The 19,077-nt window shown below is 38.9% G+C and overlaps 1 protein-coding gene across 1 annotated transcript in view; it reads left to right on the top strand.

The window, feature by feature from the left end:
* Positions 1 to 19,077, top strand: part of ENPP6 (ectonucleotide pyrophosphatase/phosphodiesterase 6) — a 55,399-nt gene that overhangs the window by 21,545 nt on the left and 14,777 nt on the right. The window contains exons 2-5 of the mRNA XM_034771415.1: positions 1,560 to 1,739; positions 10,788 to 10,899; positions 15,897 to 16,038; positions 17,795 to 17,974. Of these exons, the coding sequence (XP_034627306.1) occupies positions 1,560 to 1,739; positions 10,788 to 10,899; positions 15,897 to 16,038; positions 17,795 to 17,974 (614 nt within the window). The remainder of the gene's footprint in view (positions 1 to 1,559; positions 1,740 to 10,787; positions 10,900 to 15,896; positions 16,039 to 17,794; positions 17,975 to 19,077) is intronic.

Raw genomic sequence — 19,077 nt, 5'->3', positions numbered from 1 at the left:
TTCTCAAAACCATATGTACTCAAAGGATATGAAATCCTCCACTCAAAAGATCTAATTTTAAAAATAATGTTGAGGTTATTTTAGTTGAAACTGCTACACTTGTTCTCACAATAATCAAAACCTGTTATCTTGGTCCTTGCAATATCTCTGACTCACAGGCTAATGATGAAAGCGTCTCACACATATATCAGTTGTTGTTTTTTTAAGATGCGTAAATCATGAACTTTCAGTGCAACTTAATCTTGAACATTGCCTTTTAAAAAAGCCAAGCTAGTGATTAACTTTTAAAATACTGTATTCTATCTTCTGGTAATGCATGGAAATTACAGACACCCATCAAGAAATATGTGAACCTAGTTTCTTTTGTTGTACGGTAAATTTACAACAAACTTCTATCAAAAACTATACTGAGCTTGTTTGGCAAAATACCGTAAACTCATCTCCAATGGATGCTAGTCAAATTGTGTCACAAAGATTTCAAGTGAAGCAATGTTGATTTGAACATCTCTGTGACTAAGCTACCTCCCATTATTTTTTCTTTGCTTTGGCACCATCCATCAAGCAACACTTAGAATCATAGAATCATAGAATATCAGGGTTGGAAGGGACCTCAGGAGGTCATCTAGTCCAACCCCCTGCTCAAAGCAGGACCAATTCCCAACTAAATCATCCCAGCCAGGGCTTTGTCAAGCCTGACCTTAAAAACCTCTAAGGAAGGAGATTCCACCACCTCCCTAGGTAACCCATTCCAGTGCTTCACCACCCTCCTAGTCAAAAAGTTTTTCCTAAACCTCCCCCACTGCAACTTGATACCATTACTCCTTGTTCTGTCATCTGGTACCACTGAGAACAGTCTAGATCCATCTTCTTTGGAACCCCCTTTCAGGTGGTTGAAAGCAGCTATCTGGGCTAAGTAATGCAGGGTGTACATTATACACATGAGGCCAGAGAGGATCTATAGGAGTGGGTTACCATGGCTGAGTCAATCCCAACTGGAAGAAAGCTCTTGAGTTTTAATCCTGGCTCTGCTGCTGACTCACCATGTTGCCTTAGGTAAGTCACGGGCCCAGAGATTTTTAAACTGGCTTCTAATTGTGTATGCCACTTATGTGCCCTACTGTAGAACCTCATTCTCATTTATACTTAGGCCCCTTTACACCACTCTGGCAATGTAAGGAAACCTTAAAATGGGTAAATGTAAAGGGCCCTCTAGGTAAAGGGGCCTCGGTGTCTCTGATCACTAGGACTAGATTTTCAGAAAGGTTGAATATCCACAACTCCAAATAAGGTCAAAGGGAGCTGCTGGTTCACAGTATCTCTGAAAGCCCAGGCCCTATGTGTATAAAGATTAGGGACCCAAAAACTGAGGCACCCAGAATTAGAAGCCACTATTTTCAAGAGTTTAACATCTGTAAAATGGGAAGAATAACTATTATCTTGCCTAATTCACCAAGGCATTGTGAAGATTCATTAGCTATTGTTTTTCCAGTACTTTGGAAATAGAAAGTGGCAGATAAGTGCTAAGAATGAGAATCTAAACACACTCTTTTCCTTTTTAGGTCGCCACTGTGAAGTCCATCAGATGACTGGAAACTACATGTGGGACCCAAGTACAAATACATCTTTTGACATTGGTGTGAATAAAGAGAGCCTGTTACCTCTTTGGTGGAATGGATCGGAGCCTTTGTGGGTCACCATGACGAAAGCAAAGAAGAAAGTTAATATGTATTACTGGCCTGGTTAGTATCTCTCAATGCAGTTCCTCAAAACCACCATCTAATGTTGCATCTTTAAAAATTATGGACAGCACTGTAGGATGATTCTGGAATACCTTGCAGGTATGAAATGGAAACAACAATTGCAAGTAGGTTTTTTAACACTCACACATGTCAATTCTATTTAATTTTTTAATATTTTTGATTAAAATATGCACATGCTAAAGATTATATTAAAGTAACTATTAATGCTTTAGCTTACAAACACAACAGGAAATAACTGAACCTTTACTTTTAATAGGAAACACTCAGTCTGCTTAGGAAACACATACGGTGTATAGAGTAAGAACAAGCACTTTTCATTGCCTCCCAGCATTGACACTCTGGTTACCTTTTCCAGACCTGAAGAAGAGCTCTGTGAAGCTCAAAAGCTTATCCCTTCCCCCAACAGAAGTTGGTCCAAAAAAAGTTATTACCTCCCCCACCTTGTGTCATATCCTGGGACCAACATAGCTACAACACCACCACAAACATCATCGCTATCAGATGGAAATGTTACATATATGCCCCATGGGCAAGTTACAAATACACATATGCAAGGCACTTAACTTTTCACTTTGTGACTTTTTATCATTTTAACACTGTAGTCCAAGCATAGCATTAACATACTTTTATATACATATGATTTACTAGAGGATCACACATCAGAATCACAGAGCTGGAAATCTCCAGTATCGGTGGGCACAGCAGGAGAAGCTGACCCACTTGTTCAGGCTCCCTGCCACTTTATCTCATCCCATCACACCACAGTCACGTCCTCCTAGCACAATGCTGCATAACAACATTCGAGAGAAAGGACAACACTTCACAGGAACAGACCAAAATGGCAACACAAGATGGTTTATGTTCCACATGCTGACAGTCAGAGAAATTAGCCAAATCACTGCTATGTTACTGAGCAAAGCAGGAAACTTTGTATTGAAACATTGTTCTGTGGGCCCAATTACACAAATATTTGCTACCAGCAGCAGTGCCTACTTTATGAGCACTCAAAACCAAAGCCTATTTTTATGGAAATGCACTGTGGAATTTAACACGTATGAAACCAATAAGCTTCTGTAGAAATGTAATAGTCATTTATAGAAATTGCTCTATAGAATTTAATAATTTGTAAAGGCTTTTATTTTTTTAAACATCCTACAGGATTTTATAGCATGGATATAATTCTCTTAAATTCTATAGGAAGCTTAAAAAAACCTATGGAAATCTTATCATTTTCTATTGCATGCCACAGGACTTTTCTCTAAGGGAGACCTCTACCATCTCTTTCACTCTATGCTGAGTGTGTTGTTTTTGAGCAATGTTCTCTGAGGAAGAGATGGGCATGGGACATATATACTATGCCCAGCAGAAAACTAACCGATTTTGGAATGTACCTACTTTTTTCCATTGATCGTGCTGCATATCCTGGAGAGTTAGTAGTGCATCTATGAATGTGTTTTACCTGTGGCACCTGCTGCTAGGCACCATGAGTGAAATCCTGTCCCTAGTGAAATCATGGGGCGTTTTGCCATTGACTTCAGTAGTGCCAGGATTTCACTCACAGATTAGGATTGCTATAATATTTCAATTATCTATAGCCCTTACAGCACGCATCTTAGGTAGAGTTATTATGGCAAAGCACTTAAGCAGATGCTTAATTGTAAGCATATGAATAATCCCAATGAAAACATCTACTTTAACGGCGGGGCCAAGGTGACCCTTAAGCTAATAGGATTCTATGGAAAAGTAATAGGGTTCTATAGAATTCACTCTAAATACAATAGAATATAATAAAGAATGAGATTTTTTTTTAACCATTTTATAGACTTCCCTAGCAGGGTATAGAATGCTCTTTTAAATTCTATGGAGCTGTTAACATTAAAAAGTAGGGCTGTCAAGCGATTAAAAAAATTAATCGTGATTTATCTGCGATTAAAAAAATAAAATCGCGTTGTTAAACCATTTCTTTAAATATTTTTGGATGTTTTCTACATTTTCAAATATATTGATTTCAGTTACAACACAGAATACAAAGTGTACAGTGCACACTTAATATTGTTATTTTTTATTACAAATTTTGCACTGTAAAAAAAAAAAAAGAAATAGTATTTTTCAATTCACCTAATACAGGTACTGTAGTGCAATCTCTTTATCATGAAAGTTGAACTTACAAATGTAGAATTATGTACAAAAAAATAACTGCACTCAAAAATAAAATAATGTCAAACTTTAGAGCCTACAAGTCCACTGAGTCCTACTTTAGCCAATCGCTCAGACAAACAAGTTTGGTCACAATTTGCAGGAGATAATGCTGCCTGCTTCTTTTTTACGTCACCTGAAAGTGAGAACAGGCATTCGCATGGCACTGTTGTAGCTGGAGTCACAAGATATTTATGTGCAAGATGCGCTAAAGATTCATATGTCTCTTCATGCTTCAACCACCATTCCAGAAAACATGCGTCCATGCCTACGACAGTTTCTGCTCGATAATGATCCAAAGCAGTGCGGACCAACGTATGTTCATTTTCATTATCTGCAGTGGTGCAAGTAGAAATAATTTCTTGCTGGTACTGCACTCATGGGAGGGACACAAGGTGGGGGGCACGTGACTTCCCCACGTTACCCTCCATGTGACTCCTCCCCACCCCACCCCCAGCCCAGGGCCCCCACACTCTCCCTGTCCCCTCTGATACTCCCCTTTATATATATATATATATCATTTCAGCGTATGTATGAATTATTAAAAGACAAATTTTAAGTAGAAGTGTATCCTAAACTGCTTTATGATATTGTACCCAAACATTGCATTTCAATAGGGGATTCAACTTCCTTTATAGGAACAGACTCCTGAAACTCTTACCAGCCCACAAAAGTGGTCCATAGTCACGCAAATAGTCCCATTGTCTTCAATGGGATTGATCAAATGATTAAGGGTTTACAGGATTAGGTTCCAAGTTTGTAAATTGTTCTGGATAAAACTGACAATGCTTGAGCTGTCAGATCAGAAGGAGCTTCTTTTGAATAAAGGTGGGCAGATGTGTGATAAGTCTTAGCTCCGTTGTTAAGATGAGGAACATATTTTCAGCAAAGTTCTTGGCAGATGTCTGAGGCAGCTGGGTGGTTTAAGGTTGTCAGTGTCCGCAATTATAATCTTCACTTATAGTTCTCTCATCCACAAAGCTGGAAAATGAGGCATTTGTTTTCTTTGTTTTGCTGCTCCAGTTCCAGTTAACAAAATGCATGTTACACTAGTTTGGCTGCAAAGAAGAATTCTATGTACACTGGGGACAACACCTGATTCCCATCAGGCTGCAGAACTGGGCTGACAGAATCCAAACATCGTCTGGTCAGTGCAAGCAGAGGCATTCGTCTAATGATTTGGACTTGATGTGATGCAACATGGATGCCATGGATAGTTCAGCTCAATGGGGAGAAACAGAATAAAAAACACTGTTTAAACACATTTCGTCCCCCCCACCTCTCCCTTTTTGAGGACTCCTGACCAATGTAACAGCACAATACATATGATAACAAACTTAAACAAAGCCTTTGTTTAAGTTTGTTAGCATATGTTTTGTGCTATTAAAGCCATATAAAGAATGAATGTTCTCCCTAGCCGTGTTCTGCTCCTTTAAGGAGCAGAGTGCTGGTCCCACCCTCCGGGGGGAGGGAGGCTAGTCCCAAGTATTTCCACTACCCCGTACCTGCTAAAAATCTCTTGCCGGTACTGTATATTGGAGGGTACTGCCCTACTTGCACCCCTGATCATCTGAGTCAGATGCCACCCACAGACAGTTGGTTTTCTTTTTTGGTGGTTCAGGTTCTGTAGTTTCCGCATTGGAGTGTTGCTCTTCTAAGATTTCTGAAAGCGTTCTCCACATCTCGTCCCTCTCAGATTTTGGAAGGCACTTCAGATTCTTAAACCTTGGGTCGAGTGCTGTAGCTATTTTTAGAACTCTCACATTTGTACCTTCTTTGCATTTTGTCAAATCTGCTGTGAAAGTGTTCTTAAAACGAACAGGTCATAATCTAAGACTGCTATAATATGAAATATGTAGCAGAATGCGGGTAAAACAGAACAGGAGACATACAATTCTTGCCCCAGGAGTTCAGTCAGAAATTTAATTAAAAAAATACTTTTTTAACGAGCATCATCAGCATGAAAGCATGTCCTCTGGAATGGTGGCCGAAGCATGGAAGGGGCATACAAATGTTTAGCATATCTGGCACATAAATACCTTGCAACGCTTGTGCCATGTGAACTCCTGTTCACACTTTAAGGTGACATTGTAAATAAGAAACAGGCAGCAGTATCTCCTGTAAATGTAAACAAACTTGTTTGTCTTAGTGATTGGCTGAACAAGAAGTGGGCTGAGTGGACTTGTAGGCTCTAAAGTTTTCCATTGTTTTGTTTTGGAGTGCAGTTATGTAACAACAACAAAAATCTACATTTGTAAGTTGCATTTTCACAATAAAGAGATTGCACTACAGTACTTGAATGAGGTGAATTGAAAAATACTATTTCTTTTATCATGTTTACAGTGCAAATATTTGTAATAAAAATAATAATATGAGCACTGTACACTTTGTATTTTGTCTTGTAAATGAAATCAATATATTTGAAAATGTAGAAAAACATCCAAAACTATTTAATAAATTTCAATTGATATTCTATTGCTTAACAGCACGATTAATTTTGTTGAGTTAATTGCATGAGTTATCAGCAATTAATCGACAGCTCTGTTAAAAAGGTATAATTTTCTATTAATTTCTACAAGATTTTTCCATAAGGTGAATTATCCAGAAATAGGGGAAGAAAGAAGGGCTGGGACAGACAGATATAGAAAGGCGGCAAAGCAGAAGTGATGGTTTAAAACTACTAAGGGTGCATATTCCATACAGTTTTTACACTCAGAATTATGTGACCTCCCAACATTTGATTTTTGTTAGGGTATAGTATGGGGCAACTTTGCTTAGCAGTGGATAGTGGATCTTGGAAATTTGTTGCAGGTTCTGATCAGGAAAAATTTGGGATGCTCTAACGGTCACAGAGAGGTAGGCCAGATTCATTGTGCTTGGTACTGGGAGATACAATTTGCCTTCTGATCAAAAATAAAAATTAATCCAAACAGACATTCATATACAAAACAAGTGCCATCTAGCTAACAAGCAGGACTACACTTTCCTCATAAGAATCAGACCATTATGAGACATGAATTTTGGGTCTAAAACATGGAAATATGAAAGGGAGGATGCTGAAGCTATGTATGAAGCTCAGTGTTCAAGAAAAGCTAATCTAAAAAGTTAGTAATTAAGACCATAGAAAGCAGGAAAGTCCTCTGTTGTGAATAATCATCTATCACTTTATCTGTGAGGATGCAAAAAATAAGAAAGCTAAAATGCAGGCGGAGTTTATCTGAGTGGAAACATAAAAGCAAAAGTATCCCCACCAATAGGGCTCCTAATTGCTGTCCGTGATAAAACATCAGTGTTCTAAGCATTTGGTTTTATGGAACATTTGCTCCTTCCTAATCACTACACAAAGAGGCCTGTTTCAGGGATGAGCAAACACAATTTATTAAGCAGTTTCCGTTCTCCCAGTCTTTATCTATGGGCGAAATATCATTTATCCTTTAAATGATTTGCTGCTAAGTAATGTACAGCAAATTGTATTGTATCTGAAATGAAATGTATGGCCCTATGTACCCACTAATTCAGTGGACCATGGCACTTCAGAGGATTGCTACTGTATTTTAGCTGTAGCAGAAATATGGCAGTAAAAGGATTAAAGTTCTCTTTCTTCTTTTCTCAGTGAGTTATGAGGTGGATTTTAACCAATAACCCTGTAGCTGCCCAATTTTTCAACTATATAGCCAAGTTTGTTTTAAGTGAAGTATAGAGGCCTCTATTTTAAATGCGATAAAGAAAAAAAAAACACCATTTTCCATTTAAACAAGATATTTTCCAGACCTTTGTGCAAGTCTGGAAAGTTTTCAGAACTTTGTGTTATGACACTTAACGTCCAACTGTTAAATCAATATTTAGAAATGCAAGTTAGGGCTGGTCCACACTAACCCCCCACTTCGAACTAAGATATGCAACTTCAGCTACGTGAATAACGTAGCTGAAGTCGAAGTATCTTAGTTCGAACTTACCGCGGGTCCACACACGGCAGGCAGGCTCCCCCGTCGACTCCGTGTACTCCTCTCGCGGAGCAGGAGTACTGGCATCGATGGTGAGCACTTCTGGGATCGATCCGGGATCGATTTATTGCATCTAGACAAGACGCGATAAATCGATCCCAGAAGATCGATTGCTTACCGCCGGACCCGGAGGTAAGTATAGACGTACCCTTAGAAATGGCAGAGGTTCAAGTCTCTGTGTCAAATAAAGAAAGATGCAGACTAGCATCTACATCACTGTGAAAGGGGTCCTCATTCCTGCCCCAATCCCAGAAGTTTAGTATTTTAAAACAGTAGGTCAGTGCTGTGCAAAATGGTGCAACAAAAATATCTGAAATTAGAGCTGTGCATACAAAGCAAAATTTCTTTTTCACAATCAGTTGAATTTTAAAACACATTCACATTACCTGGTTTTGCACATTTCTTATGTTTGCTTTCCATTGATGATACAGTGAACAAGTTTACCAGCAGTTATAATCATGGACACAGTGAATTTTAAGTAATTACTGAGTGTTCATAGCAAGAAAATTATGATTTTGTAAGAAGAAGCATGATTTTAAATTATGTTCAAGAAAGAGGGAATAAAAACATATCATGTGACTTTGGTGTCTCATCTAAGCAGCCTGAATTTCAAATATTTAATGATCTCAATGAACTGCTCACATACAGACCAAGAAGTAGTAACAGAAATTATTTCTGTCTGTAACTACCATATCAGGCTGATCACTTGGCAGTCTAGAAACAGCTAAGAAAGATATCTGAGCAACTAAGTTACACACAGCCCAAGGAGGTTAATACTGTAAACAAAAATTTAGAAAATAACTCTGAAAAACTACATTTGAGAAAACTGCAACCTGTTTGAAGACAATATGTGCACAGAAAAGGAGGTTAAATTAATCAAATTGAATATATTTGTTATGCATAATTAGTAGGGTTACCATGCATCCAGATTTTCCCAGACATGTCCGGCTTTTTGGGCCTCAAATCCCCGCCCGGGGGGAAATCCCAAAAAGCCGAACATGTCAGGGAAAATAGGGACATGTGGGGCTGGAGGTGCTGGGCCGGGGGCCGGGCCAGGCCCGGCGGTGCTGGGCCGGGGGCCGGGGCCGGGGACTGGGGACGGGCCGGCGGTGTTGGGCCGGGGGCCGGGGTGCTGGGCCGGGGGCTGGGGCCGGGCCGGCGGTGCTCCTACAACAGAATCCAGCTCCCAGCATTCCTTAAAGCATAGTTCTTTAATCCCAAAGGTTTAGCAAAGTGGCCCAAATTGTGGCAGTTTCAGAGTGCTGCTAACACCACTTTAGGGTAGAAAAATAATCTCTCTTGTTGACCTAGCAACATCTCAAAATATTTTACTACATATTAGTCTGGAAAAGAGAAGACAGGGGACATGATAACCATTTTCAATACATAAAAGGTTGTTATAAGGAGGAGGGAAAAGAATTGTTCTTAACCTCTGAGGTAGGACAAGAAGCAATGGGCTTAAATTGCAGCACGGGAAGTTTAGGTTGGACATTAGGAAAAACTGTTAGGGTGGTTAAGCGCTGGAATAAATTGCCTAGGGAGGTTGAGGAATCTCCATCATTGGAGATTTTTAAGAGCAGGTTACGCAACACCTATCAGGGATGGTCTAGATAATACTTAGGGTACATCTACACTACAGGGGGGAGTCGATTTAAGATACGCAAATTCAGCTACGTGAATAGCGTAGCTGAATTCGACGTATCGCAGCCGACTTACCCCGTTGTGAGGACGGCGGCAAAATCGACTTCTGCGGCTTTCTGTCGGCGGCGCTTACTACCGCCTCCGCTGGTGGAGTAAGAGCGCCGATTCGGGGATCGATTGTCGCGTCCCAACGGGACGCGATAAATCGATCCCCGAGAGGTCGATTTCTACCCGCCAATTCAGGCGGGTAGTATAGACCTAGCCTTAGTCCTGCCTGAGTGCAGGGGACTGGACTAGATGACCTCTAAAGGTCCCTTCCAGTCCTATGATTCTATGCCATGAAGCCATTTTGCAAAAGATCTCTCTCTCTCTCTGTATTCTGGGAATATCCCAAGAAGTATATATTGCTGTGGCTCCCGGGGTGTTTAAAGCTAAATTGCATGAATTTTGTGTCGCTGAGCCGTATACTTATAAATATTAATGTCACCCACTAGTGCAGTAACCAGACATAAAAAACTTGCTCTCCTGTGTTAAGAGTCCATGTTCTCCTATAGGATATGTTGCCACAAGTTGTATGCCACAAAACACATTGTATTTTACTAGGAAAGGCTGCAGGTTACTAAGAGAGTTAATTGACTTAAACTGTTTTGATAAGAACCTCTAAGAATGAGATCTAACTGTTCCATTCCAGTCTCACATAGTAAAATATATTTTATGGAGGGTATTTTTATGGTAGGTGTTGTGTTTAATTGGAAAGTCTACTTTAGGAATAATAATCTAGACCTCTGTTACATTGGATATTTGGGAATGAAGGAATGTGACTGTATTATTGAAAACTATTACAAAAGGAGCCAACTTGGTGGTCTAAATGGCAAAGACCTGCCACACAGGAATCAGAGTTTATCAAAGGGAAGGTCATACCAACATGGCACTTTTAAAAGGGGAAAAAGGATAAAATTAATGGATTCCAGAAGACCTCCATCAAATACTCTCCATACAGACAAATGCTGTGCCATCTTTCATGAATTAAGAATGTGAAATGAATGACAAATGTCATTTTGGCTCTGACAGTCTTCAAAATCGCCAGCTGATATGGCCAGAAATACAAGAAACATTCACCTTCTCATGCTCCCCAGTGCTCGTCGCTTATAATCAAAACCAAAACGTACAATATTTGTCTTTTTAGGCTGTGAGGTTGAAATCCTTGGTGTCAGACCTAGTTTTTGTCGACCATATTTCAGTGTCCCAACAGACTCCAATTTCTCTGACGCTGTCAGTGATGCTCTGGAGTCATTGAGGTAAGTCACCACAATTCTTTATCACAATATTTCTTTTCTCAAACATTAGTATTTGAGCAGCAATAGCTTTGTCTTAAGGCACTTTCTTGGGGATTAGTGACCATCTTGAAGGACCTGATGAAGCCATGGTTGGTTTTGCTGTTATAACATGGACACAGAAAAATATGTATTTTCAATGGCTTTCTTCTTGCTTATGATATGGCATATGCATGTGCCATAATCATTAATTATTTTCCATATACTGGCTATTAATAGAGAAATGAGGCTCAATCCATTTATATATCAGACTGACAGAATCAACTCATTTAGCCACAAAAAGATTTTAATCATTTAAAGACAACTGGAGTTATTGAGTGTTCAGCTCTTCTGAGATTTAAATTAGGCCACCTATTTAGAAGCTTAATGCTAGATTCCATATACAAACTTTCCATACACAGATGGGCCCAACCCATACACTTCAGATCTCAATTTGAGCAACCTCAAGAGGAAGCTTGTTCGGATCCAGGCTTTTGGTTCAGCCATTTCTAAACCAAATGTTAATCAGGGAGAGTCCTGCTTAGCTTTTAAAATCAGGTAAGATCTGGGGTATTCAAGACCAACACAGCCCCATTCTCGAGGCCACATGGACCTCTTCATTAGCAACTTTCTGTTATAACTATAATGTAGTCATTTCCAGGATACACTTACTCTATTAAACTCTTAATCTATTACATCATTTGAATTTGTTGTATCATTACCTTTCAAATGTCATAGACTGCAGTATAAGTCTAGGAAGATTATCGTTGCAGAAAATGGGCGTTGAACAGCGTTCAATCTGAATATAACTTTCCAATTTTTAAGAGTGTGTATAAACTTGCTATTGTATATAAAACTAAAGGAACCTCAGGTTCAAACCACCCCTTAGTCTTGCATAAGTATATCATGAAAATTACCTTTTAGACAGACAATCTGGAGTCTCATACTTCAGAATGCATTTAGAAAGTTAAGGAAAACAAATTTATCCCATTATGCAATTGCAATTTTTAAGATATATAACTTTGTTGTATCTAAACCAAATTCCTTTAAACTTGTCAAAGGTACAAGTCTTCAGTGAGGACTGAAAATGCAGTCATGCAAACCATTAATAGTGCTTACTCACCTAAACAGTCCCTTTGAAATCAATGGGATAATTTGCATGTGTAAACATTATTTGCTTGAATAAAGTGTTGTAGGACTGGGTTAAATTTTCAAAAGTGCTTAAGTGATATAGGAGCCTATGTTTCACTGAAAGTCAGTGTTGAGTCCACATTCAAAGTTTTAAACTTAACCTACTTTGAGTGATACATATGCAAATAAAATATCTGAAAAATGTCTTGCCTGGTATGAAAGATGTCTTTCACATTCAGATAAGTCAAGCAGCTGAACACCACCTTTGTGGCTTTCAGGGGTCCTGAGCACTGCTGCCACACAGCTGAGGAATCAATCCAATAATTTAGTGCAGGGTTTCTTCTTACTCATGCAGTTTATGAGGTGACTGGAAACCTGATATTAAATGGTTTCCCTGTTTGTATGATTTTTGGGTGGATGGAGGGATGGATAGATGGATGGACAGATGTGAAGCAACTCGCCTGCTAGACTTTATTTGTTAAGAATTCCTTAATCATCAGCATTCACCTTATTGAGTGATGAGAAAGATATGCATCCGAAGAAAAGTGGGCTGTAGTCCACGAAAGCTTATGCTCTAATAAATTTGTTAGTCTCTAAGGTGCCACAAGTACTCCTGTTCTTTTTGAGAAAGAACTGAAAATGGTAATTTAAATCCTCATTGTAGGGATAGTGTATCGGGCTGGGAGTGGGCATGTTTGTTGGTTTCTGTGAGGCAAAGGGCGTAAGAGGGTTTGGAGAGAGTCTAGTCTTGGACTTGGCAGATTTTGAACTTTATTAAAGTTTGATGAAGTAATGGCTGAGCTGTGAAAGATCTAGTCCCTCAAGCTGTTCTTTTGGAAAGCTGAAGCCCATTGAAAAGATTTCCATTGCTAATTCCCTCAGACACACCAGACTGCTAGCTGCTGCCTTCAGTTAAAAAAAAAAATTGGACAAGAACATGAGAGAGTCAGTTTCACAGCTTACAAGGGGAGAGAGCTGGCATTTTCAATTAACAGAGCAAACTGGTGGTACTGTAATATATACGGTAAACACCACCTGCAGCCATGTGAGAAGCCAAAACACTGCAGGTACAGCTAGACCTGGAAAGCTACAACCACCTCTAATTTCCTATTTTCATTTCAAGAAGTTCCTCTCTGACTCCCTCTTGAACTTCAGCTGGAGGGACTGAGTTCCATTTCTTTAAACCCGCATCCATGTAGCTGCTACCTATTTGCAGCAAGGGAAGAATGATGGAGAGTGAGAGTGATTGAAAATAAAATCAGTCTTAAGTATTAATATGATAGGTACTTACAGAAAGGGGGAATAGGGAAGGAAGAAGAAAGCAAGGAGAGAAGAGGGGATTAAGATTTATAAACTATCTTCCTCTTATTCCTCATTTTCTCTCTCATTTCTTTTTTCTATCCCCATCATCCATTTTCACTACTTTAAGAAAGAATGGACTGTTTTACTGTACTGTTGTGTTAGACATAAGACTGGAAGGAGTACTCTGGAAATATAGTTATTTTAGAGGTGTAAATTTGTGCCCTCAATCTCAGTAGAAAAGACACTTCCATTAGTCATTTCCATTATTATTACACATGGCCGGGAGAGCTTCTGATTCTTGGCACTGTAAAAGGCAGATAAATAGATCCATTCCCAATTGTAAAATGCCTCCTTTCCACACACTAAATACATTTTAAACCAACTAACCTATGGCTGAAACGAACTACATATGGGAAAATGGTCCATGGCAAGGTCTTTCTCCCACATAAAGACAAGAATGCCAAGTGTTACATACCAGGTTACATACCATAACTCCACACTGATATATTCCTGCCTCTGGAGATTTCCATTACTTGCATCTGAAGAAGTGAGGTTCTTACCCACGAAAGCTTATGCTCCCAGTACTTCTGTTAGTCTCAAAGGTGCCACAGGACCCTCTGTTGCTTTTTACAGATTCAGACTAACACGGCTACCCCTCTGATACATACCAGGTTGTCAGTCAGTTGGTTAATATTTGAAGCTGCAGTTAGAAAAGCCGCAAATTAAAATCCCCCAAATGTGCATTTTAGCTATGAGGCAGTCATTAGAAGTTAATGAATTGGGTCTGCTCCTGCTCTCACTAAAGTCAACAGCAAAATCTGAACTAACTTCAGTGAAAGCAGGATGGGGCCTTTTATGAGTTCTGGCATGGTGTAGGGATAAGTCTTGGGTCTGGAAACAGGAACGCCTGAGTCTAATCTTGAAGTGAAATCCTAGCTCCATTGAAGGGAGTTTTGTCACTGACTTCAGTGGGAACAAGATTTCTCATCTGGAGTGTCTACTGGCTATGGGCCCAGTCCAACTCCTGTTGATGTCAAAGGAAAGACTGTTTCAGGAGATTTCCCATTTCTTTGAATCAAGCCCCTTGAGAAAGTCACGTTAGCCAACATTTTCAAAACTACATGCCCAAAGTTAAGCTCCCATGTCCATATTTAGAAGCCAAATTTTACATATACACATTTGAAAAGTTAGGCCAAAATCTCTGTCTCATTTTCCCCAGCTGTAAAATGGTGTCATGAAGATAAGGTAATGTTTGTGCAGTGCTTTGAAAAGGTAAAGCATTTCTTGGTTATACCATACACCCTGCTCTCTTCAGCATTCTTTATGGTAAAAATGATAGCTAATAAGAGCTCAGTCTTGTAAGGTTCCGGCCACTCCTGCTTGGATCCTGCAAACCTCTTATGCATGTGCTTAATTTTAGGCATGTGATTTGTCCCATAAAAGTCACATGCTTGAAGTTAAGCATTTATCCGACAGGACTGAGCCCTTACTAAGAAATTTCACATCTCAGTCTAAATAAGTCCATTCATCTCATACAATCAAGAATAAGTAATACTTAGATCTTATACGGCTTTTATATAGAACTAAATGATGATTTGGGAATGGGTGAGGAGGGAAAACACACCTCAGATAAAAGTATTTGAAGGCTGTAAACATCGAAGAGGAAGAGAACTATTCAGAGAGAGGTTCAAAAGGTATATATATAGTAGAAGTAATCAGTTGAATTTAAGAAAAATTAATTCAGACTGAATAGTGGGGAAATATTGTTGTCAATGAGATCTGTTAAACCGTGGATAGTCTCCAGAGGAACGAAATAAAGGCACCTTCACTTCAAATATTTTAAATTAGAGTAGACAAAGAATGAGAAAATGTTTTGTACTGAATAAGTACCAGAGATAGGCTAGATTGCCTAACACAATGGTTCTCAACCTTTTCCATGCCAGGACCTCATTTTCTGTACTGGGATCTCCCTCTCATCCAGCTAAGACCATCTCTCCCATTTAACAATATTGGAAGGACTAGGTGGTCGCAACCCCAACACCTGTTCGCAACTCACAGGTTGAGAATCCCTGACCTAACACACTCTTCCAATCTCTAACTTCCATGATTTCCTCCATCCCACCCCCTTTTTTTTTTTGACTAGTGTGTCCAATAGAAGACGTGAATTTCAGATTATCTTGGGATCTCTCTCCAAAACTGGCTGAAGCCAATGAGTAAAAAGGAAAACTAATTAAAATAAATACAGTATTCTACATTAATGGCTCAAAACATTGTATTAGCATTAATGTAAACTGCAGTGCTTTGGACCATTACTGTAGAATACTATTTTAATAAAGGAAACCAGGTCTAAGAAACACTCACAAAATCTTGTTGCAGTGATCCTAATCCAAATGATGGTATATACTGTTGATAACATATCCTTGATATATACTAGGCAAGTTAAGGTTAATTCAATGTTCACCTGAATAAGAATGAGTGGTATTGGCCCCTGAAAAAGTAAAACAATGTACATGTTGGCATCTGACTCTTTTGCTATGTTGCAACCCCAGAAATGGCAGTGCAGAAATGGCAGCAGTGTACTACGAACGCATCGATGTGGAAGGTCACCATTTCGGTCCTTCATCTGTTCAGAGGAAGAACGCTTTGAAGGCAGTGGACAAAGTATTGAACAACATGACCAAACTAATCAAGGTCAGTGATGTGACAAAAGAATATGTGCTTTGGTATGCTTCATTTTTCTGTCTACTTTGATCCTTATTACCATTATAGCTCCTTTGCAATAATTCACTGGTTAATAAGCATGTGGCATTTCAAAGGTGCCAAGCTCTTAGTACCTTCCCCTTTGTAAATTTTCTTTCCTGTATTAGACAACTGCTTGGTAGCGAAAGGTTCCTTGTTATACATGGTGTTTATAGTTGTGATTTGCCTTCTTTCTTGAACATAGTACTTAGTTGAATGAGTCAGTTCAATGTTATAATGAATTACCCCTTCTACCTTAAAATAATTCTACTGTTGCAACAAGTGTTGCTAAAGAGGTATTTCTGAAACAGTATTTAACTGAGACTATAAAACAATGTTGTTTGAAGAGGTTAAAAAATGGCTCTGCAGGACATTATGGAGAATGTTATGCATATTCATACTCAGGGGTTAAAGTCAGCCGGAGCTGTACAGAGCGGAGCTCTGGTAAATATTTTTAAATCCACAGGGCTGATGCCCCAAACCCCAGTGCCTCCCAGGAGGGCTCTGGGAATTACTCTTTTCGAGAATTCAAGTCCTGTTCATACCCATGTAATGGCAGTTAAGGTTGAATTTCTGCAATAACAGAGGTTATTGATTTTGCTGGGAACTTAAGGCATGATACTGCTGCCCTTAATTTAATTTCAATAGACGCTCTGTATTGGTCTCTAGTGGTTTGCATGATAATATCACTAGCCCCAGGAAGCTGTAAACCAGCGGGGACATTGCTCTTTTCAGAAACATAGTTGTTAACTGGAATTTACACTAGGGAGATGAGTAAAGATTACGCATTTTTATAAGGGCTGTAGAATCAGACAATTACCTTTTATGGCAGATTTATGGTGTTATTCATAACTCTATATCTTGCAACTTCGCTTTAAAAATTATCCAGCTGATTTTATAGTGGGGAATGAGCACATCAGGCTGCTGGGTAAAAGCCAGTTCTGTGAATGTCTCTGCCACCAGGAAGCATGAAGTGCTATGGATACCTGGCCATAATGGTAAATAAACCTTGAGGTATTAATTTCCTCAGCAGTAAGTAATATGAGGAAAGGGGTGAAAAATATTTCAATCTCAATAAACTATAAGAGCACCAGAACAGAATTAAAGTTTTATATTTGAGGGAAATGACCTACCCACGCAGATGGACATGGGAAAGTTTTTCTCAGTCTATTTGGACTAAAGAGAAAAAGGGATTAGGTCAGATCCTGGTCCCAGTGAACTCCCATTCACTTTGATGAGATTGGGATTGGTGCATAGCAGTTTGTATGAAATGTTCATTAACAACAAATGCATAGGAATGAAATACTACCTTTAACTAGAGATAGTGCCAGGAAGTTTGATGGCAGTTATCCAGATGGGGATTAGAATCAAGATAGGGTTTGATGGTCAGGTTTAAATTTGAACCAATAATAAGATTTGGATTCAACTGAGATAGTGCCAAATTCTTTTGATCAGCATTTGAAAAATCTCAGGCCAAAATGATAGAAAATCTCATGAGATCTGTCTGAACAGACCAAGACCAGACTTTCTGTTGTTGTTGTTGTAATTTACTGTAAAGTATCCCAGGCAAAACCCATCCCCACTGTAACTCCACTGATTGCAGTGGAATTTAGGCAAGAATGAATTCAGCCACCTATCACAAAACTTTGACTTAGGAACACACTGTATTCTTTTCAAACTGTAATTGCTATCTTCACTAATTTGACAGGACAAGGGCCTTCAGAATGACCTGAATGTCATTTTGTTCTCGGATCATGGGATGACTGACATTTCCTGGGTGGACAAAGTGATTGAGTTGAAGAACTATATCAATATGACTGATATTATCCAAGTAAAGGACCGAGGCCCTGTTGTGAGCCTGTGGCCAACTAAGGAGAAGCAGACTGAGGCAAGCAAAAGAATCATTTAGTTATTTCTTCTGTTTTATATCAATCATTTCTCAGCTTTAGTTTAAATCTCAGGAGTCCAGTTCTGCCCTCAGATATGCATGTACAGGTCCTACCGAAGTCAATTGGAGTTGCATATCAGAAGGCAGAATTTGGGCCTGTGATTCAGGTTTCACCTAATGATGGATGATAAAGTGCAAACCATTTTTGAGTAAAATTCACATCATGCAAATCAAAAACTATAATCTTTCTCTGAATTATATTCTTTATGCAAATACACACACACAAACACCCATCGAATATTAGCAACATCTATTTGCTTTAGGCAGAGAGGTAGACTTGTTTTCTAATTTTTTAGTTTAATACTATAAAACACTGCCAACATTTTCTAACCTGGTGCCTGACACTAGACTTAATTAGACTAACATTAATCCATAAATAAATGTTCAAGGGGACCTAAGCACCCTCAGCTTTCATTGAGCTCAAGAGGAGTGCAGCATGTCTCAAAATCAAGTCAGTTCTATGTCCATTTTTAGGCACCTATATAGAACCCTAACTTTCAGCATCCAGGCTGGGATTTTCAAAGGAGTTTAAGGGAGTTAAGTGCCCTAATTGCACTGAATTTCCATGGCATTTGGGCATCTAACTTAATTAGGCTCATTTGAAAATTCTGGCTTTTTTTTTTTTTTTTTTTTTACAACAATGACAATCTCTTTACAACAATTTTGAAGCATTAGCATTTTTGATTCGATAAATGACAAAAGCCCCAAACTGCTGGTTTTGAGACTGTTGAAAATAAAATTATGGAAACCAAGTGAAGTTCTAGACTAACTTTCTGAAAGCGCAATATGGCTAACAAATAAGCATGTCCCATTGATAGTTAACTAAAAAACATACTCTTGAAAAACTATTACTGTTTTCCATAGAATCAGAGAAAGTAGACATATTAAGTGATCTAGTCCAGGTACCTACCGGTGGAAGATTGTTTCCTACCATTCATCTTCTAGTGGATGCAGTTTCATAACTCACTTGTACATTGTAGATTAAATGATTATAAGAGAGGGCAAAGGTTGTAGATTTCTGCACAAAAACAGCCACTTCAGGA

This window comes from Trachemys scripta, chromosome 5, assembly GCF_013100865.1.
Source record: "Trachemys scripta elegans isolate TJP31775 chromosome 5, CAS_Tse_1.0, whole genome shotgun sequence".
In the NCBI taxonomy this organism is placed as follows: domain Eukaryota; kingdom Metazoa; phylum Chordata; order Testudines; family Emydidae; genus Trachemys; species Trachemys scripta.
Note: the sequence above shows the minus strand (reverse complement) of the source record. Positions and strands in the feature narration are given on the sequence as shown.